The 23,044-nt window shown below is 42.7% G+C and overlaps 1 protein-coding gene across 3 annotated transcripts in view; it reads right to left on the bottom strand.

Moving 5' to 3' along the window:
- Nucleotides 1-23,044, bottom strand: part of UBE4B (ubiquitination factor E4B) — a 120,967-nt gene that overhangs the window by 49,494 nt on the left and 48,429 nt on the right. Inside the window, exons 3-8 of one of the 3 annotated variants that reach the window (XM_042951387.1) lie at nt 16,409-16,544; nt 10,340-10,427; nt 8,978-9,122; nt 7,171-7,396; nt 6,315-6,725; nt 5,395-5,544 (exon numbers count right to left, since the gene is read on the bottom strand). In XM_042951387.1, the coding sequence (XP_042807321.1) occupies nt 5,395-5,544; nt 6,315-6,725; nt 7,171-7,396; nt 8,978-9,122; nt 10,340-10,427; nt 16,409-16,544 (1,156 nt within the window). Of the gene's footprint in view, nt 1-5,394; nt 5,545-6,314; nt 6,726-7,170; nt 7,397-8,977; nt 9,123-10,335; nt 10,428-16,408; nt 16,545-21,121; nt 21,288-23,044 lie in introns of those variants that run through there. The other 2 variants (XM_042951386.1, XM_042951385.1) reach the window with 2 other exon arrangements.

Below are 23,044 nucleotides of genomic sequence, written 5' to 3'. Positions count from 1 at the left end.
CAATGCCAGTTTTAAATCCAAGGCTTTCAGCCCAGAGTCTACAAATCTGAATTCCTACAACCTACTCTACAAGTCTGACAGAAGGGAAGGAAATAGAAAGCAATGGGAGAAAAAAAAAGAAAAAAAAGCAACCATAAGAACAAAACAGAAAAACCCACCCACAAATATAATATAAGAGATGAATCCCCAGAAGTAGAAAGGAGAAAAAGAGCTATTTTCTTTTTTTATAGATGTATTTTTAATGTTTATTTCTGAGAGAGAGAGAGAGAGAGAGACAGAGTGTGAGCAGGGGAGGGACAGAGGGAGAAGGAAACACAGAATCTGAAGCAGGCTCCAGGCTCTGAGCTGTCGGCACAGAGCCCGACGCGGGGCTCGAACTCACAAGCCGTGAGATCATGACCTGAGCCGAAGTCGGACGCTTAACCAACTGAGCCACCCAGGCGCCCCGAGGGCTATTTCCGTTACCACACCGTTTTAGTTTCAAACTAACTGCAATTCTTTCTTCGTCTGTCTGATGTTGGTGACTCAGTGACTAGATTACTCCCTGTGCTTCCAAAGATGAACTTTACCAACACAGGCTTTACCTACACACAACTAAGGCTAATCTTCCTTTGAGTGGCTCTTGTGGAAGAGAATGAAAACAGACCACCCTCCTGTTTAAAACGAAAAAGTTCAACTATACAATTTCCTTGATAACCAGACCCAAGATTTTCACGTTTTTACATTTCTGAAATGAAAAGCACCTCATATTTGATGTCGATAGGCTCTTGCCAGTTGCAAGGGGTCAGTGTGACCCAGTTCACGTGGAAGTCATGCACTGAAACCGGGTGCTGTGGGTTCCATTCTTAGCCAACGCCTGCCATTTAATTTTAACTTCAATGTGAACACCTCAAAGCCAGCTGAGGTATCTCCACGATGATCTCACTAAGATCATGAAAAGCAGCGGTGTATGTAGAAGATCGCTGGTCTCATGCCGGGCAATGCGAACAAAGGCGCTCAGAATACATTAGAGAATTTTCAAAGCTAAAAGAAGCGGCTACGTTTTGGTGATCATCGGTCAGACACCAAGTGACACTTCAGTTGACTTTTTAAGAAGAGAGGAAGACCAAAAAGTGAAACAAAATTTAACCGAACTGGAACTGTAGAGAAAACTCCAGTACTTGTCCGTATATCACAAATTTTAGAATCAGTCCTAAAGTAAACCGTGACCCTAGCAGGAAAGGCAGCCAGTCCCAACAATGCTACACAGAGGTCTCAGCGAGCAAAACCGACAGGCTCCTCAGGTTCCAAGTGAAAGCGCTGTACTCACATTTTGAACGCGACACTGAGGGAGAGAGAAAGTGGTGTCGTGTTTATGTGCATACGTTCAGGCTACCAATAAACATCTTTAAAGTTTTCAAATAACATTTCACTTTTTTCCCTAAAAAAAATCATCCCAGAATTCGTGATGCTTTTACAACTGTGACACGTGGAATGCCACACTGGAAATACGTCACATTTAAGTCCTACAAGTTATCTACAAAGTTACACTGCCCTCTGGGAGGATTTACGAGCCATTTTCTGATAACTACATCAACAGTCCAATTGAATGTAACTACTCTGCATCACAGAAAGACAGCTGAATGCTTCTGAAAAGCCAATGAACATCTTCCTGGGGAGTCACGCATGCGTTAGGTCTGTGCAAATCGAATCCCATTTGAAAGGCACCAAGAAAAGTGTTCCTTAAAAGGATTCCACGGCAGTTTCATTTTTTTCTATAACGCACCCTCCTATTTACTCATTTTTTGGAATGCAGACTTTAGTGTTTTGTGTTTTCGCACTGCAAGGCAAAGTCAGAGCTGTACAGGTTCGAGCAATGTCAACTCATCGATGTCCCTTCTGTATGGCAGGCACTGTCGTAGGCTCTGGGGGCAGCACACTAACTCGAACAGATCAAGACCCTGCTCGTGTGGTGAGCAGGTTCTAGAGGGGAACGGTCCAAAACAACATAGAGACGCCACGAAGAAAAATAAAAGCAAAGCATGGTGACAGAGACGGGCAGGAAGCGCGCGCGTGTATTTTATACGCTGTGTGATATGACCCTCTGATAAGACAGCATGCACACGGAGACCCGAGGGAGTCAGCGGGGAGCAAGCCACGCAGCCCTCTTGGAGCAGGCCATCCAAAGAGAGGAAGTAAGTGTGAAGGCCTAAGGCGGCGGGGAATATGCCAAGTGAGGTCAAGAACGGGGTCGTGAGCAGCAGAGGGCGGAGGCAAGTGGAGGCACGTGAGGTTAGAAAGGAGGAATGCACGTGTGTGTGCGCACGTGGGTGTACATGAGACGAAGGGTCTCGTGCACCAGGGCGAGGCTTTGGGTTTTACTCCGCACGACAAGGGACGTTACCGGAGGGTTTGGACACAGACATGGTGGAACCATCTCCATGTTTCGTTGCCAAGGGGTGATGTAAACGTCAACATTTTTCACTACTTGCTGATTTTCCCTTTCTCTACTCACACAGGTTCACGACTGTCAAAATGTTCTCTCCTTCGCTGAAACATCTAAGCAGTTAAAAACAGATTTCTTTCCCATCATCAATTTCCTAGGATACAATCGGAAAAATTCTCCTCAGAGGAACCGCTATGTTCTCCTTATACAAGATGCTCTCGCTCCCCGTGTCCGCTCCGACAACAAGCAGATCCTAATTCCTATAGCTCTCTTCACAGAGGGCTATAGAACATCACGGAAGGAGTGTTTTAGCTTTCTCTCTTTCAAATTTTTAAAAATGTTTAATTTTGAGAAAGAGCGTGCCTGTGCTCTTCGGGGGGGTGGGCGCAGAAAGAGGGGGACAAGACGATCCCAAGCAGGCTCCGTGCTGACACCAGCGAGCCCGATGCGGAGCTTGAACCAAAGTGAGACACTTGGCCAACTGAGCCATTCAGGCGCCCCAGGAATGTTTCACCGTTCTTAAATTAGTCCTTTTCATCACCACTATAGATAATGAGCATACGAATGTATTCCCAACTATTTCCAAAAACATTCTTAACGCGTCAACTCCAGCATCAACTCCACCGGGCAAGCAGAAGGGGAGACAGATGCGGCCCCTGTTGATTCTTTCCTCTATGACGTTAACATCACTGGGCAAGAAGTAGGTGTTGAAATTGCTTACTTCGCAGTAAACAAAATTCTGGGAAGATCAATTAGAAAGGGGGAGAAAGAAAATAACTACTTATTTCCTGATCACTCACACTAACAAGGTTTTTTATGACCTCTTCTTGGTTCTGACCCCACAAGCATTCTCGAGTTCCTCTCCGTGTGCTTTAATCAGTTACCTTTTTTTTTTTTTACCCCTCCTTTCACATTCTGTTTGAGATCTATTCAAAAACTCGAAGTTGCCAAAACCTGGAGAGATCAGATTCTGTTTTAACAGCCAGCAAAGGACCTGCCAACTGAATGGAATTTTGTAATTACCGAGGAAAATGTTGGTGCTTCCTTGCCAAGGAACAGAGTTGAAGCATAAACACTGGGCAGCGAAATAACTAGTATGAGGAGCAAGAACGACCCAGGTCCTATTGCGAGTGGGGGTGAGGCAGGTGAGTTCTGGACTCGGGCCCTGCCACGTGTCCAGTTATGTGACTGACCTCCCTGTCCCCACGTTCCTTACGGCAATTGGGAGGGCCGCTGAGAGGATAAAGGGATAATGCGTGCCGTGTGCTGGCTCAGGGTCTGGCACACGAGGCTCAGTAAGTATCTGGAGCTATTATTACACAGTCCGTTCTTTCTCCTTGTGGCCACAGAATCTAGATCAGAGACAAGGTCGGGATGCTGGGAGTGCAGCGCTGGTGAAAGCAGCACACAATCTGAAATCTTTGTGAGAGCACGCTGGAATTAAACAGACCAGGGAGAGACAGCATTTCTCCTACAATTTACAGTAAGACAGGTAACAAAGCACTTTTATCATGTATGGAAACTGACTCCTAAAAAGGATGCCTGCTCGGGGGCTCAGATGGTTAAACATCCAACTTTGGCTCAGGCCATGATCTTACGTTTTGTGAGTTCGAGCCCCGCGTCAGGCTCTGTGCTGACAGCTCAGAGCCTGGAGCCTGCTTCGGATTCTGTGCCTTCCTCTCTCTCTCTCTCTCTCTCTCTCTCTCTCTCGGTCCCTCCCCCGCTCGTGCTCTCTGTCTCTGTCTCTCTCTCAAAAATGGATGAATAAACATTAAAGAAAAAAAAGGATGCCTGCTGCATTACTGTAATCGGGAAGTAGGATTTTATCTACGTGAAAAAGACACTTCTACCTTTGGGAAATTTACTTGAGAAAACAGTAATATAATGTTCAACCTAATACAAATATCAACCCTCCTGAATCAATATTCAACCCTGCACCCACACTCCTTTCTCTCTTTATATACTCTCTCTAATGATTCTTCTGAACACTGTCAAATTTAATGAAGTGTACCTAACTCCTACTGCTGTCTCTATTTATAGCCTGGAGTTATTTTTGAACAGTGCTGGGCACAAATACCAAGTCAGTCCAGTGGAAACTTCGATTTCAGAGCAAAATTGTAAGACAATGAGTCAGAGGTTCAGAAAGAAGGTGCTATTATATTTTCTTGCCCAAAGTCACCTAGAACCCCAAACAGTGTTTTCAGGGTTTTCAGGGGGGTTTTCAGGTTTTCAGGGGGGAACGAACAGTCAGCAGCATCGTGAACTGTGTTTTAGCCTCTGCTGCCATTCCAAAGGCCGTCTAAACAAGGGTCTAGCTTCGCTGAGGCCAAGGTGGTGACTGGTGAAGTTGAAGGCTAGAAGTGAAACCAGATTCACGGTTATAACAGACAGTGTGGCCCAACATGCTCTTAGACAGACTGACCGTCAGACAGAGTGGGGGTGGAAAAGCAGGGGGGGGGGGAACAGACATGCGCACATACACACACACACACACACACACACACACACACACACACACGCCATCCCGGCCCCTCTGCCATTCGTGAGTAGCAGCAATCCATGCAACTGTACGTAAGAAAACATGCCTCACGGAAAACAGGTTGCTCATATCTGGCAGCTCACAAGAACACTCGCGATAGGTAAACAAAGGGCCCGTTTCTGATCTCAGGGTGGGTGAACTTGACAACCGACCTTTAATCTGCTGCTTGTATTTCTGACCAATGATTACACGTAAGTCTTCCTCTAAACTTACTGGGCAACAATGATGAGGGTGTTCCTAATGTGCCACTTTACCCCGTGATGAGGTCCTACCACCTCGGTACATGCAGGTTTCCCAGTCTTAACTCTCCCGACTGCCTCATCTGACCCTATCCTGTCTAGACTCAAAGCACACCCCTAATGAGGGCTCACAAAAGTTAGTTCCTAAGCACCTAGGCACATGCAGGGGTGAGACTCCATTCCTCTGATACCTGGACCCAAACTGGACACAAGAAAACTCATCACCACCACCACCACCTTCATCATCACCATCATCACCATCATCATCATCTTCTTCATCGTCATCACTACTGTCGCCAGAAAGCGCGAGGAAGAGGAAGGAGAAAGGATTGTCGTGCATGCTACCACAACAAAAGCAAAAAAGGTCATGAGGGAACAAAGAAAAAACAAGAGATGGAAAGCTTTTGCAACTCCTGTCCCTTTTACATTAAACGTTACGCTGAAAGTTCTGCCTGCTGACATGCAGGAACACCATTCACCCCCATCGCATCAATGCACAGGTGCGTCCGAGAGGGGGTGGGGGGCACTGGTTAGCGGAATGCTGACGCCGCTTCTTCCTGAGAGGCTCGAATCAGAGCGTCAAGGCACAAACACCGGCCCAGCCGCAGCGATCGGGGGTGAGGGGCACCAGCCCAGACTTGCTCCCACCACCCCCCGGGCTGGCCGCATTTCAACTATGATTGGCAACAGTACAGAGAGCTGAGAGGGGCTCCCACGAGCCCCAGCTCTCGCCTACAAACTGCCCCCAGCCTCTGGAATTCATTTGTGATGAGGACTGACAGGTGAGCTAGGTTTCAGAAAGTGAAGCGACTTCTTGTTGTTGGTTTTTCTCTTTTTCTTTTTTTGGTACGGTCAGGAGGAAGAGCGAGGGGCAAGAAGAAAGGGACACACAACGGAGCACCCACACTTTCTACAGTTAGCAAAGCCTGGCAGAAGCGAGGAGTCCGGGCGCGAGCCTACCGAACTAGTTAGACGCGTGGGTTAATAACCCCAAACGGAAAAACACACGCAACTGAGGTCAGTGTCACACGCCAGTTCTTTCAAACCGAGTTAATCGCCTCTCCCTGCACTGCAAACACGCACCCAGCTCTCCTGCTGAATAAATAAATACCTAGGAGAGGTCCTTAGGGATGAGGGGCGTCTGCTCGAGGCACTGGGCGAGGCGGCCAGTAAAGGTGGGCCCAGGCTGGAGGGTCTCTGGCTGGGAGAGCTGGCAGGCACTGCTTGAGGGCTACTAGCGAGGGCAGGGCGGCCGGGCGAGCTGGACAGAGTGGAGATGCCTGGGGACCGCGGGGCAGAAGCGGAAGGCCCCCACGGGTGGGCGACCGTGTAGGGGCGATACCGTGGAGAGGAGGGCTGGCTCCCCGCGGCGGCCCCCGAAGCCGCCCCGTGGGGACTGAGGGTAACGGAAGGCGCAGCCGGCTGGCTGGCTGCACGGCAAGGGGACGAGGCAACGGACGGGCTCGGCACCGGCACCGAGCTCCAGAAACTCGTACTGGGAGCGGGGCTCGTTTCATAGAGGCTAGAGCAGTTGAGAAAGAGGAGAAAGGAGAGAAAACGGAAGACAAACTTGAGGTAAACAGCTGCAAAGGAAAATCTCAAGCTCTGAAAGAGTAATGTGATTACACGCCAAGTGTACGCGTCTTTCAGACTCATCTAAATCATTAGAATCGAACTGCTGTACAGATCTAGAGGCTACATTTACAACACGGTAAAGCCCTCTTCCCAAGGATTAATGTACGATATATACAGCCATTTGTTTCCAAAATTTACCAAGAGCCTAACCATGGGAAGCCAAACAGACCAGCGGAAAAGACCACACCTCCTGCAATGGCTAAATGCGTCCACCCACATACAATACATGCCACAGTCTGCAGGACAAAGGCCCATGAGGGAAGAGTCCCTTCTCTTACATACTTCGTGGCTGTTTTACTACCAATTAGATGTGCGAAAGGAACCACACTGACCTAGACAACGAGCTGGCACCGAAGGAGCCCACACCGCAGAACATGGGGCTCGCTCCTGGGTTGGAGCCGGTAGTTAGCATGAGATTTCTGTCCGGGGACCGAGCCGCCGCAATTGGCTGCGATGTGGCCGTCAGACTGGCAAATGGATTTTCATCTCTAGTCTGGGTAGACATCATTAGCACTTCCATTAAAATCTGGCCAATCAAGTCCTTAAAATCGGAGAACACTGTTGGAAAGGCAGAAGAAAGAAGAGGTTACACATGGTTCCTCATATACATAGGCAGTCCTTGAATAAGCCACATTAAACCAGAGGTTCAGTGTGGCAACCGGAATGGATTCTGGAGCAGTACAAGGACATCAGTAGAAAACCCGGTGAAATCCAAATGAAGTCTGGAGTGGAAGTAATAGTAAGATCTTAGTCCTGACAAATACATTGTGGTTACATAAGATGTTAACGTTAGGGGAAACCTAGGTGAAGGATATACGGGAACTCCCTGCACGGTGTCTAAAACTCTTCTGTAAATCTAAAATTATTCCAAAATACAAAACTTATTTAAAAAAAGAAAGAAAACTGGAGTGTAGACAATGAGAATTGCTGTTGACACACATTTAACTGTAACAAGAAGCCACTCCCAAATACAGGTGTCTATTTATCATATACCGGAAACAAAGCTGGGTTCGTATTTCTTCACCGACGTATGTTTTATGTACAGTAAAACTATCAAATGCGAGGTTCAAAATATTTTATGAAGGGTCTAACATTTAGTCACCATCTGGCTTTCCGGAGAAAACTCTATTTTCTAACTTTCTCCTTAATTCTCTGCAGCTCCCCAATGCCTTACTGTAAGTCTTTAGATACATTTTATATATCACTAAATAGATAAAAGTTGTAACCGACGTAAATCTTGTCTGATTTGGTTATTAAAAATTATCACTCATATATGCACAAGATAGATTTAAGAATCTTAAGGTTTCCGGTAAGAATAACAAGTGGCAGGGATAGAAACGTGCAGGTGCTAAGTGTGTCTATGACCCGTTAATAAGAAGATCCCAGTAAAATCAGAAGTACACTACGTGTCTGCCAGGAACACAGGGGACTTTTCTCGCCATGGAAGATGGGCAGCGCAGAAAAGGGAAAGATGATCTTCTGTGCGCTCATTTAAAGTAGATCTACTGAGGAATTATTAAGAGCCTTCTGTAGAAGGCACTAGCACTATATCAGTGAGCAAGACAGACAAAAATCCCTGCCACCGGGGAGGTTATATTCTAGTGACAGGCAAAGGCACACTACCACACCACCCCTCTCTCTTCTGCATTCCAAATGACTGCTGTGAAGAAGAGTGACAGTGCCCTTTAATGCTGGTGTCTTGCTAAAAGCTTTATTAATTTGCTATACGAGTGCGGTTTAGGGTAGCCTCTTAAAATAGAATCCTGGAAACAGCAAAATATCAATATGTTCTATCTTCTGAAGCAATTCAATCAAGTTAATGTACTCCACTGTCTACACAGGAGGTGGTAGGCACTTAAAGCAGGTAGAGGTCATACAGAGCAGCTCTCAGGATCCCTGGAGACCACCCAGTAGGCTCCTACTTCATTAGAGACATTAGTAACTTCAATTCGGAAACAATGGAGACCATTAGCATATTTATACCAACGTATCAGGAAGATCAGTGGCAAGTGGCCAAACAACAGCACCTCTGATGGTCAAAACTACAACCCCAAAGCAAGAGAAAGTGAATGTGGGTAATGGCCAAGGCCAAGGATCTTACATTCTTATTTTCTCGTAACAGCTGAGCTAGATTCCTACCTTCTTTTGGGTTCTGCTTAAATTGTGCAGAAAGAGAAGAAAGGAAGATGACGTCTCTGTCCCGGTCCTTCCAGGAGACACGAAAGATCTTACAGACCAGCTGTAAGGCCTGTTCTTCGGACACTTCAGAACCCGATGAAGGCTCCTTGTGGGGAAGAAGATTGGGGGGTTAATTTCAAGTAATTCATTTATGAATGAGGGGATTTTAGAAATGCATGCAACTGTTCGCCGACTGACTTGGGGAACAAGAAGCTGGTTACTATGACCGCAAAGTTGTGACACACGAGTTTACAATAGAAGCTATGGGGGTGGGCGTGGGGGGACAAAAGAGCAGGAGAATTACCGGTAATCACCAAGGGAGTAAATGAATAAAGGAGATACCTACATCTTCTGTCTTTCCTTTTCTGAGCTCCAAAGGACCAGGTAAACATTCTACACACATAACCCGTTTTCATCGAAAAAATTCTCCAGAAATTAATGTTACCCACTAGTCTCTATCACAGATAAAATATCATATATATATAAAAGAGCTCCATAAGCAAAAAAGAACTCTGCAAAACAAAGCATCGTGCCACTAGAAGGCCACAGTCCAACAGAATCACCAAAACGGGTTGCTCAACACTCATAATTTGCTGCACAGAAAGAGATGCAATTATCTCTACCAGTTCTACACCATGACACTCCCCAAAGAAAACACTTTCTTTAAACATTTTATTTATTTATTTTTGAGAGAGAGACAGAGGGAGAGCGAGCAGGGGAGGGGCAGAGAGAGAGGGAGACACAGAATCGGAAGCAGGCTCCAGGCTCCGAGCTGTCAGCACCGAGCCCGACACGGGGCTCAAACTCATGAACCATGAGATCATGACCCGAGCCAAAGTTGGATGCCCGACCGACTGAGCCACCCAGGCACCCCAAGAAAACATCTCTTTTGCTAAACATAGGGAACTAAGCTCAGATGATAACAAAATATAAAGACCTCGGCTTCTAAGTGCTATTGGATTTCACAACCATTTTCCTCAGAATACTACCAAAAATGTGATGACCTACTTGCTTAAGCAAAAAAGATCAACAGAAAAAGTCCAAACTACCTCTAAATGCATTCTCAGCACAAACTACATTTACTGATAAAACTATGGATCCGAAACACAAAGGAATGGAGGGATTTGACCAGACTAAAAAAAGTGAGCTACCCTTCCATTAGGGCAACCTAGGCTGTGCGTTTCTCCTCAGAAGAAAAAAAGAGAGGATTTGCTGACTTGGGGTGGCCTGCTCTAACAGACTCCACAGACATAAGAAACGAAGGGGTGTTTATTTATATTACCTGCACTAAAAACAGAAGCGAGGGTTTCATCTCTTACCAACCTTATCGCTGACGCTCCTTTTTTCTCTCCGATCGTTTTCATCAACCTCCATATTTTCGATTCCTGAATCCACATCCACCTGGGACATGCTTTAAGTACAAAAGACAAATAAGGCTTTTACCTTTTATAAGTCCACCCTGTGTCATAGCTGCTGGCTGAGGGACAGTTCTCAAGTATCGATCAAAATCAGTCAGGAAAGCAAAATAATAAAGGTTCATCTTTTTTTCTGATTAACTTTTAAGAGCACTTCATATATTAGGATAGAAACACTCTGTCTCCTATATTTGGTGGGAGCAGTGCTCCTAAGTGGTCATTTCCTTAGGCTCACTTCCAAAAACAAATTAGAGCGTATTTTCTATATATACAATCAGAGCCTTACTACAAAAACCTGGTTAAGTACAAACACCTTTTTTCCCCCACATTAAATAAAAATTTTCCCGGCACCATTTATTGAAATGACCGTCCTTGTAACACTAATATGAAATCACCTCTCACAGGTCCAACTGCAGTGTATGTATGTGTCTATTTCTATTTGATAATTTGTCTCCCCCTCCCCCCCCCCCCCCCCCAAAGAAAACCCCATCCTATCTTACTAAAACTTCACAGTAAATCTCGGGATCTGCTAGGTCAAAGCCTGCACCTCACTATCCTACTTCAAGAGAGTCTTGGCCATTCTTGGCCTTTTACTCTTCACACATCCTTAAGAATCAGCTTCACAGACTCCTTAAAAGTCCTGTTGGCATCTTGACTAGAATTTCATTGACTTGTGAGATCCAACTGGGGAGAAACGACATCATTATGTTGCGTCTATTCATGGACAACGTATCTTTCTGCAACTGTTTAGGCCTTCTTTAAAGTCTTTCAATAAACTATTATAATTTGCTCCATAGTCTTTCACTTCTTTTCTAAACCTATACCTAGGTACCATGTATCTTTTGCTGAAACTGTGCAGGGTACCTTTTTAAAAATTAACTTGTCTGATCTCTTGTTGCTAGTACCTAGTAATATAACTGATACAGACCTCTTAGGAGCAACTTGTATACTTACACATAGGACTTACTAGGTAGAAAATAATCTCATCTCCAAATAAGAACGGTTTTATTTCTTCCACTCCAATCCTTACTTGTTTTTCTGCACTAGGTAGGGTCCCCACGTGACCAGACGTAGAAATAGCAGCCACCTTTGTTCTTATCCCTGATTTTAAAGAGAGTGCTTCTAATTTCTCACCCCTGAGTATGAGAGTTGCTGTAGGTTCTTGAGAGATGTCCTTTATATCAGTCAGAATAAGGTAGGCTATGCTGTGGTTACACAAACACTTGGAAACCTTACAGGCTTAACACTCTAAGGGTTATTTCTTGCTTACGCAAAGTCTGGTGAGAGTGAAGCATCCTTACTCCATCTTTAATCTGTGCCATCTGCAATACACAGCCTCCAAGGTCACTGGAGCGAGAGAAGAGAGTGACGGAGGAGGAATATCGGCTCAACTGCCTTCACCTAAAAGTGACACATGTCCCTTCCACGCACAGTCTACTGGACAAAACGAGGTACTTGGCCCCAATCTAACTGCACAGGAAACTGGAAATGCAGGGGAGCACGTGAAATATTTGCTCAACTCTGTCTCTGCCGTATTGTCCACTCAGGATGCACCTTTCTGTTTGCTGTTTGCAAAGATTCTTATCATGAAATGATGTTGGGTTTTATCAAACTCTTCCAACTACCAAGATCGTATGGTTTTTCTCTTTAATATATGATGTGGTGAATGATATTTGCAGATTTTCAAATGCTGCATGCACCCTTGCATTCCTGGGATAAATCCATGTTGCTCATAGGTTACACTGATACTTTTAACTAAACTTATGATTGAAATATCTGCACAGAACTGTCCACAGATGATCGGATGTGTTTGACTGAATAAAGCTTCACAAAGGAAACATTCTAATGTAATCAGGGCCCATATCAAGAAACAGAACGTGACTAGCATCCCAAAAGCCCCCTTCGAATCCTTCCAGTCACAACTACGCTGGCCCACAGAAACCACTATCCTGGCATCTAGCCCCAGAGAAGTTCTGTCTGCTCTTTATGTGTTGCAATAGTTGACTTGTCAGTATCTCAAGATTTCTGCAAATACGTTCACGAGCATGATTACCATGCGATTTGTTTCTTTTATATTATTCTTGTCTGGTTGTGATATTCAGGTCTCGTTAGCTTTGTAAACTGAATTGGCAAGCAGCCCCTATTTTTTTTAATTACCTGGAAAAATCTGTGTACAACTGGAACGGTAGAATTTACCTATAAAATTATATGGGCAAGCTACTTTCTTTGGCAAATTTTTAAACACTGATTCAATTCATTTCATGGTTTTTGATTATTCAGGCTTTCTCTTTCCTCTTGAGCCCATTTTGGGAGAATTGTTTTCCTAGGAATTTGATTTTTATCCAAATTTTCGTATTTACTTGCACGTTGCATATTTACAATTTTTCACGGAATTCTCTTTTTCAGTAACAAATATCACTGAGTGCCCCCTTCTATGCAGGCATTGTTCTAGGTGTCTGAGATGTCAATGAACAAACAAAAGAGACAATACAAGCCCTGTGTTATGGAGCTTACCTTCTCATTAGAGGGTGAAAGATCATAAACAATAAATATAATACGTAAGTAAAACGTATCATATAATGATAAATGCTACGGAAAAAATAAAGCAAAAAGAGTAGGGAAAAGGCAACGGAGAGTGCAGGACTTTCCATTTTAAATGGGGTGAGCCTCACTGAGAAATGCCGCATGAGTACAAACAGGAAGGGGGTTAGCCATGCGCACATCCAGGGCAAGAGCCTTCCAAGACAAGGGTTCCTATTTTCAATACTTAGTCATATTCTCTTCTTCCTTGTTTCATTTATATTAGAGCTTTATATTTTCTCCTAAGAACCGCTTTGGCTGCAACATGAAGCTCATGATGTGTCATATCTGTTATTGTTCAGTTTCAGGTAATTCCAAATTTCTTTTTTGACCTGTAGTTAGACGCATGCTCTGTTTTAAAGACTTCCAAATGTATGAGGGATTTAAAAATTTTTTCCCCTGTATTAATTACCTAACCTAATGTCCTAGTCAGAAAACGTGATCGGTTTGATCCTGCATTCTGAAACTCTCCGGTCTTTGGATATTAGGAGAATACGCATTCTCCAACTGTAGAGTGCAAAGGATCAGATCCACCTTGTTAGCTGTGTTGTTTCATTTGTTCATATGCTTACTGACGCTCACTCTTTTTGATCTATCCATGCACCAAAGGGATGTGTCAAAATCTCCCGTTATGAGTATGTGTCACTTTCTTCTAGTTCTACTGTTACTTGCTTTATTGTTGCTGCTGTCACACAAGTATGTGTGTATACTTTGGAAACTGTTACATCCTGTTAAACAATACACAGTGCTTATGTCTAGTAGTATTTTGTGCCTTAAAGACTAATCTATTGTTTACCCCAATCTTCTCTTGTTTAGTATTTGCATGGAATATCTTTCCCTTTTCTTTCACTTCCAACAAAACGTTGAAAGTTCTAACCTACTGCTTCAGGTATGTCTTCTGTAAACCAAGATAAAGCTGGGTTCGGTTTCATTTTTAACCCGGATTGAAGCCTTTCACTGTGATTCACTGTGATTACTGACCTATTCTTCATTTCTTTTAACCGTCTTATTTTGTGCCATTTGTCTTTCCTTTAAAATTTGTGCTTCCGTCCCCCCAGACTCCCAACCCCCATTCCATATTTTCCCTTTACTGCTTTGGAAAACATACTCCATTCCTGTTCTTTTAGTGGCCACCCCTGAAATTGTATCAAGTACCCTTAACTCAAAATCTACAAGTTGGCCAGTATCTTCACCCCTCTCCCAAGTACACAGGGACGTTAGTGCTCTAATGACCTCCCCCCGGCCCCTGCCCTTCCATGCTACTGCTATCCAGAATGTTGTACCTAACTCGTTTTTTCACTTCTCTCCCTCGATTTTATTGTATATTCTGTTACCATTGTTTTACACTACCCCTGTCTGTTTAGATTTACCACGTTTATTATTCACTCACCCTTCCTTCGTGCATCTCAGACATTAGTCCCGAGATCATTTTCCTTCTTCGTCAACTACATCTGTTAACAGCTGGGGTCTTCAGAAGTGGCAGACTACCAGGATGTCTGCGTGTGTTGGTTTTCTGAATCTGTATAAATATCTTTATCTCCCCTGTGCTTCTCAGAGACTGGTGCACAAGGCTTCACAATTGCCAGTGGACAGTGAATTTACCTTCAGCGTTTGACACTATTATCCCACCATCTGACTTCCATCATTCAGACATCTAACTATCATTCTTTGGTAGACGATCTCTTTTTTCTCTCTGGCTGCACTAAAGGTCTTTTTGTCTTTGATGTTCTGAAATTTTACCATAAAATGTCCAGATATGAATGTCTCTCTGTTTCATCAGCAGGCGAGCTGCTGGGCTTTTTGAGTCTGAGGATTCATATCATTTATCCACTCTAGAAAAATTCTTAGCCGTTTATCTTTTGGATAATGGCTTCCAAACCAGTAGAGGAAAACACATGGAACAAAGCGTGGTGTGGGGAATCGCTCTAAGTCTCTCTGTTCTCACCTTTTGAAATGTCTACTAGATACTGGTTGGATCTGTGTCCGTTATGTCTCTAAGTATCTTGCGTATTTTTATCTCTTTCTCTTTGAGGCACACACTGCGTAATTTCTTCAGCTCTACCATTCGGTTTGTTAACTCTCTCTTTAGCTATGTCCTATCAACTGTTTTAACTCTCACATCACGTTTTCAATTTGAATTACCTTTTCATTTCTAGAAATTCTACTTGGTTCTTTTTCAAACGTGCTTGGTTGTCTTTATAGCTGCTCTCCCCTTTTCATGTTTTCAGTTCCCTTTGTAATTTATTTAAACATACGTATTTTGTATTGTCCATCTGATAATTCCAAAAACCAAAAATATATAGGTGAAGAATTCTACTGTTACTGGTACTGCCATAGGTTACTCACGGTGGCTTTCATCTGGCGTGTTCTTTGAGTTTTGACCATGAGTTCATACTTCTTGGAAATTTTTCTAAGGAAATTCTCTGAAGACATGACTTACGTCTGCTTCCGTAAGATGCCTTAAAAGCAGTATAGGCCTGGGTCCACTGCTAGTTCTCAGCTTGAGGCTTGTCAGACTGTACCAATAGTGTAAATCGAGGTACTAAACCCGTATGGAGTCACCCACTGGCCATGAAATTACACAGTTGACTTGATTTTTAAAAAATGTATCTACTCAGAGCAAAGGTGGTAAGGACACCATTGTTTTTACTCTGTGGGATTGATTTTCTTCTACTTCATCTTTTCCCTGAGAGTGTCATCCTTTCGGAATTCTTATCTAAGGTGAGGCGATCTCTGATCGGCCTCCTCGCCCCGACCCATCAACTTGCCGAAGCTCTGTTCCGGTGCCTCTGAACCTCTTTCACTTCATAACACACCCAGAAAATACTATTTGTCTGGTCCACTGACACAAACTGTGGGAGCTGCTTCAGGGCAGGGGAGACGGGTCCTGGCGCAGGGGGTTCTTTATTCTGCCCAAGGAACAAAGGAACTGATACCTCAGCCACTCTATTACCATTCACGGCACACTTACAGCACGGAACGCTCTGCTCTGGACATCCTGACCCTTATGGAGCTCCTAAGGCATCTGGCTTCCCATGTGTACCCTTCCCTTCCAAACGTTTACGTTTCACCGATCAGTAAAACTTGGAAGAAATTCTTAGGGACGGACATATGCTCGCCAACACGGTATATACAAAGTAAGGACATCAGAAAACATTTTTCAAAAAACTTTTTTACCACTTACACCATTATTTCATAAAAGACATTTCAATACAAAAAGCTAAACAACTTATAAAGAACATTTCAGAATAATACAAAGACCTATAAGCCTCACAGATCTCACACTAATTTGCTAATAAGGACTGGTGTAAATCTCTGGGTGGACTAGAGACCGAAGTGACCGAATCTTTCCCTTTCCATAAATCCCACAGCTTATCGGACAACTGGCTTACTTTACCTTTTTTCACAAGAGACACCATCGATATCCATGCTCTGGGAACGCGAGAGAGACTGAGATTGGGTTTCAAGGCTATTGGAGGGCGAGCTGCTGAGAGAACTGACTCCTTCACTGCTCTGGCTTCGATGAGCTACTCCTAACCAGAAAAGATACGAGAAATTTAAGTTTCCTGTGAAGTAACATGAAAGCCACTTGTAATGGCAACAGTAGTCATACACAATCGGCATCCACACCACCAAAACAGTCAGCAAATGAGGATTCTCTATCGGGAGATCATGCTAACAGTGTGACGTTAAAGTCATGGAAACATCAGCAAGAAATCAGAGTGCATCCATATACGTCGCCTGAGGTCAGCGACAGAGCTACATCTGGTAACTAAAACGGACTCCTCATCGCTTTTTCTTTCGCCAGTTCAAATATGGTCCCTGGATACAAATTAACTACCGTGATTGTCCAGAAAAAAATCCTTGAAACGTGCCAGAAAGAAGATAAATTAATAAATGGCTATAGAGATATACAGATGGACAGATGTGTGATAAAGCAAATAGACCACAATGTTAACGGTAGGAGCTAGATGGCAGGTATATAGGTGTTCGTTCCGAGTCTTTCAACTTTGCTGTATGCTTACGACCTGCACAAAAATGTTGACAACATGCAAACAGAGCCATCGATAACCAATGTCCTTAAATACAGATCATTCACTGACTGAACATGTCATCTGATGATGGGGAAAATAAAAACCCTGACATTGACCTTGCTTTCATGGAACCTACAGTACAGTGAACCACAGCCCTGCGTACGGGGCCGATTATTTCTCATCCATGTCTTTGAAACCATGTTCATCCCACAGAATTTAAAAAAATACTTTAACTCTACAAATATCTTTCCACAAAAAAGTTTTACCCAGGCATTTGCAAGTACTTTAAAAAATATATACCTATGTTGCTGCAAGGAAAATCAGACTCAGGTTAAAAAAAAAAACAAAACAAAAAACAAAAACAAAAAAACCCAAAAAAACTTGAGTTGCCATTTGTAGCTAAAATAACTACCAAGTGGACAACCTTTAACCCTCCCAGCACTCCAGGAGAGTAAACCTGCCACTCCTATGTGTCTCTCTCATTGAAGAAGATCACTAAACGTTCATCCATTCTTCACAGGTTTTAACGCGTCTGTTTCTTTTTTTTTTTTTTTTTTTTTTTTTTTTTTTTTTTTTTTTCAACGTTTTTTATTTATTTTTGGGACAGAGAGAGACAGAGCATGAACGGGGGAGGGTCAGAGAGAGAGGGAGGCACAGAATCAGAAGCAGGCTCCAGGCTCTGAGCCATCAGCCCAGAGCCCGACGCGGGGCTCGAACTCACGGACTGCGAGATCGCGACCTGGCTGAAGTCGGACGCTTAACCGACTGCGCCACCCAGGCGCCCCTTAACGCGTCTGTTTCTTAAAGCTTCCTCGGGACTCATAAAAGAGAAAAGACACTGAATCCTGACTATTCCTAAGTAGACTCAAGGAAAATACAGAAAACATCTGATGTGGCAACAATCTGAACTAAGCTCAGAGAAGACAGTAAAACTTTAAGAATGTTTTCTTAAACATTCAAGAATGTAACCCAAAGTGAGTTCTCAGTAGCTACTGACTGAAGATCACAAAACATCCATCCATTCCTGATAGCTAGAATCATGACACGTATCACAAGGAAAGGTCTGACATTTTAAAATAAAATTAATCAATAATGAAGTTCAGCAACTTTTATGGGATATCAGTTAAGCAGCTTTAAAATTTCTACCTTATAAAACCAGTCTTAAAATTAAACTAAGTTGTTCAAAAACACTGTGTTCATAACATAGCACACTCTTCTATGCTATGTGTACAATAACCCTACGGTAACACAGTGCCAGAGTTCACCATAGAGTCCAGGATACTGTGGTTGCGATATTTTTATAAAACATCAAGTATATCATCTGAATTCTTTTCCTGAACCCTCCCCACGGGCTCTTCACATCCTGGGTCCAGTGGGGCGGTTCTCCCCAGAGTTTACTACGTATCGCAGTGTTCCTCGGTCTGTCCACACCCTCCAGAATTTGGGTGACCTCGTTGCGGTCTTAAACTTAAAAAAACGTACGGTGTCTTTGAATCCATATAAATCAACTACTGATTTGGCTAAAGCCAAATCGAGCAACAACACAAAATATCGCTTTGTTTCCAAATCACACACACAGGCTTCTGTGGTCCTCAGTCCTCATTCTCTACCATTCCTAACTTGGGAAATCGCTGTCAGGAAGCCAAATTTCAAGGAATGGAGAACCCCGCTTCTTCATCTCCGTAAGGGCAGGTATTGAAGAATTAAAACAGATATAATCTCCGGTTCTCTTTGACGAGATTTAAAAATTTAAAAACAATTCTTCAAAAACTGAGGGTGTGTAAGTAAGCTTTGCCTGCTTAGTAAAATATGAACTACAAACTTTCAAGATGGCAGCTATCCAAACTTTTATTACTAATAAGAGCTTGTTAAAGGTAAATTATCCATTCTGTGCAGGAAGGCCATAATTTTAAAGGAAATAAGGAGGATTTTATTTCTCTAAGATTTGCCTCCCAGAATGGTAGTATTTCCTGAATGCTATTTCCTTTCAGGTATAAGCCAGACCAAGTGCCTATTTAAGCTGTAACACTAGATCTAGTCCAGTATTTTACACACACACACACACACAAAGGGGCTTGCTAAATTACAGTATAAAAAGAAGCACAGAATTGCCAGAAGGTACCTTAAAGCCCCAATAAAACTGTTAAAAAGGTGTGCGGGTGGTGGGGAGTGACTTTACAATCTTAGCCATCTTCTTCTTTGACAGATGAGAATACGGAGACCTGTGAAGTCTAAGAACTTCCTTTAGCAAGTCAGAAACAGAGGCAAGATTAAAACACATGTCTCTTGACTCCAAGGAAAATGCTACTATTTCCTCTACCCCAAACTGCTGAACAATTCTTTGATCACGGCTATTTTAAATCAAAGCTATATGTTTCTACATCCTAAAATTATAAAAGCTGGGGCGCCTGGGTGCCTCCGTCGGTTAAGTGTTCGATTTTGGCTCAGGTCATGATATCAAGGATTGTGGGTTCGGGCCCTGTGTCGGGCTCTGTGCTGACAGCTCAGAGTCTGCAGCCCGCTTCGGATTCTGTGTCGCCCTCTCTCTCTCTTTGCCCCTCCCCCACTCGTGCTCTGTCTCTCTCTCAAAAATAAACATTAAAATAAATAAAATTATAAAAGCAAAACTTAAAAAGGTATTAGTGTTATAAAAAGAATCATTCCTTCCACTACTTATCAAAATTCTAAGACTTATTTAACATAGATCTTGACAATGAACTAAGCTAAAAGGTTAACATTCATGGAAAATACAAAGTACACTAGTACTTTCTTTGGCCAATACCAAACTCACCCTCTCAATACGACTTATAATGAACATTTTCTACTCCATAAAACCGACTCATATATTCAGTCAGCAGCTAACTTCCTAGTGAAAACATTTTGCTCTTGTGACTAAACACAAATAAAATGAAATTTCAAATGTGTAAAGAAATATAGTGGTATCTAAAATATCGAGACAAGAAGACCAACAACTCGAATTAGAAAAATGGTTTGATCTTCTTATTTATGAGACAGAGTATTCCCTTCCTTAGTGTCAAAAGGGTGGATCATGCCAAGAATCATACATCTGGACTCAAAAGATCTTGACGGCTCCTTGGAGAAACGGTGGAGTCTACAGCTAGTGCAAAACAAAGATGGGATGAGCCTGGGGCATCTGATAGTGCCAGCAAGACAGTGCTCAAAAAAAATAAAAATAAAAGGATGACTGTGCCAAACAGAGTCGTCAACCCAAAAGAGATCCCAATGACCAAAGCTAGAACAATTTGTGTAAAATAATAAAGCAAAAATAAATAATAATTTGAATTATAACTCAAAGTACAAAATAAATATACATGAGTTCATACCGATGTATGTAAGCATTAACTTAGTAACTGGGGAGAAGGGGGTGAATGTCCCTTACAGAAGAATCCCATATAATGTATCTATGTGTAGATACTCCCCACCCCAGAAGGTAAAACTTAGCTCCCACTGCTTGAGTGGGGTAGGCTGGACTTAAGAACTCACCACTGAAGAATTGAGTCTGGAAAGGGAAAAGAATCGTTACTTCACAGTAGAGAGACCTGGCAGACTGCAGCTTAACTTGGTGGTGAAGGTCAATGTGACCGGCAGTGCGGCAGGGCCCTTTGCCTGTGTGATACTCTCCCCCCAAAACCCCACACCCCAGACTAATCATGAGAAAAACACTAGACGAAGCCAAATTAAGAGACATTCTATACAACGCTCTTCAAAACTGTCAAGAAAATGAAAAGCACAGAAACACTGAGAAACTGTCACAGACCAAAGGAGATTCATCTGTAGTTTGGTTAACAGCAGTATACCAAAGATTTTTATGGTTTCAGGTCTCACAGTTAGGTCTAGTTCCTCGTGTATTTTAGATATTAGCCACTTATCAGATACACAATTTGCAAATTTTTTCTCCCATTCTATAAGCTGCCTTTTCAGTGTTGATGGTTTCCTTTGCTTCACGGAAGCTTTTTACTTTGATATGGTCCTACTTGTTTATGTTTGCTTTTGTTACCTTTGCTTTTGGAGTCAGAGCCAAAAACCAGCGCCAAGACTGATGTCAAGGTACTTACCATAAGCCTATGTTTTCTGCTAGGAGTTTCATGGTTTCCAGTCTTATGTTCAAGTCTTTACCCATTTTCAGCTACTTTTTGTGTGGCGTAAGACAGTCCAGTTTCATTCTGCCGCATATGGCTGTCCATTTGCTGAAGAGACTGCCCCCAATGTACATTCATGGCTCCTTTGTCATAAATTAATTGACCATATATGGGTGGTCAGTTTCTGGGCTCTCTATTCTTTTCCATTAACCTATGTGAATGTTTTTATGCCAGGTCATGCAATTTTGATTACTATAGCTTTGTAACAGCTTGAAATCAGGTAGTGTGACACCTTCAGCTTTGTTCTTCTCAGGACTGTTTTGGCCATTTGGGGTCTTCTGTGGTTCTGTATAAATTTTAGGATTATTCTATTTCTATGAAAATGCCACTGGAATTTTCATAGAGATTGCATTGAATCCACAGATTGCTTTAGCTTGGTATGGACATTTTATCAATATTAATTCTTTCAATCCATGAGCACAGAAGATCTTTCCAGTTATCTGTGTCTTTTTAAAATTCTTCCATCAACACCTTGTAGTTTTCAGTGCATACATCTTCCACCTACTTGGTTAAATTTATTCCTCGATATTTTGTTCTTTTTGATGCAATTGTAAATGGGATTATTTTATTTCTATTTCCAATAGTCCATTACAAGCGTATGGAAACACAAGAGATTTTTGTATATTGATTTTTTTAGCCGACAACTTTACTGAATTCATTATCAAGTTTTAACAGTATTTGGGTGGAGTCTTCAGCGTTTTGTACACAGAGTATCAAGTCGCCTGCAAATAGTGACAGTTCTACTTCCTTTCCAATCCTGATGTGTGGTTTTTGTTTTTGTTTTTTTTTGCCTAATTGCCTGGTCAGGACTTCCGAAGTTGGGTTGAATAAAAGTGGCAGGAATGAGCAAACTTCTTTGGTTCGTAATCTTAGAGGGAAAGTTTTTGGGTTTTCACCCTTGAGTGTAACATTAGCTGTGGACCAGTCAAACATGCCTTTATTACACTGAGGCACATTCCCTCTATACGCACTTTGTTGAAAGTTTTTATCATAAATGGATGTTGAATTTTGTCAAACGCTTATTCTGCAAGCTCATACGATTTTTATCCTTCGTTTTGCTAATGTGGTGTATCGCACTGGTTGGCATGCAGATGTTGAACCCTCCCTAGATCCCAGAAATAAATCCCACTTGATCACAGTATACGTATGATCCTTTAGCGTACTACTGATTTTAGTTAGCTAATATTTTGTTGAGGATTTCCGCACCTATATTCATCACGGATACTGGCCTATAATTTTCTTTTCTCGTGGTGTCCTTTCCTGATTTGTTTGGGCACCAGGGTAATGGCTAGCCCCACAGAATTGTCTGGAAGTATCCGTCCCTCTTCCTCTTCTTTTTTTTTTGCGGCGGCGGGGCGGGGGTAGAGTTAGAGAAGGGTTGGTATTAATTCCTTGAGTTCACTAGTGAAGCTGTGTCTGGTCCTGGACTTTTGTTTGTTGGGAGGTTTTTGATTACAGACTCAAGTCTCCTTACTAGTAATCAGGCTATTTAGATTTTCTGTTTCTTCATGATCCCGTCTTAGAAGGCTGTGTGTCAAAATATCAGTATTTCTTTTTGTTGTTGTTTTAATTAAAACATTAGCATTTCTTAAATGCACGCCCTTAGACTCCAATCGGGAGCCTGGAGACAGATGGTGAGAAAAACCGCTAGCATATTCCCAAATCAAAAAAAGAGAATTACTTCCTGGATGCAGACCTACTATGAGCTCAACAGAGAAGAGAAATGTAAGATAGCTTTATTCAGAGTTTGCAATCTAGTTAGCAAAACAACATAAATGCACACAAAATTAAGAATGGCATGTGCAGCATAATTTCTAAGGGTTTGAAGTATCTGGAGTG

This window comes from Panthera leo, chromosome C1 (genome assembly GCF_018350215.1).
Source record: "Panthera leo isolate Ple1 chromosome C1, P.leo_Ple1_pat1.1, whole genome shotgun sequence".
Taxonomy (NCBI): domain Eukaryota; kingdom Metazoa; phylum Chordata; class Mammalia; order Carnivora; family Felidae; genus Panthera; species Panthera leo.
The sequence above is the reverse complement of the archived record's forward strand: the minus strand, read 5'-3'. Positions and strand labels throughout refer to the sequence as shown.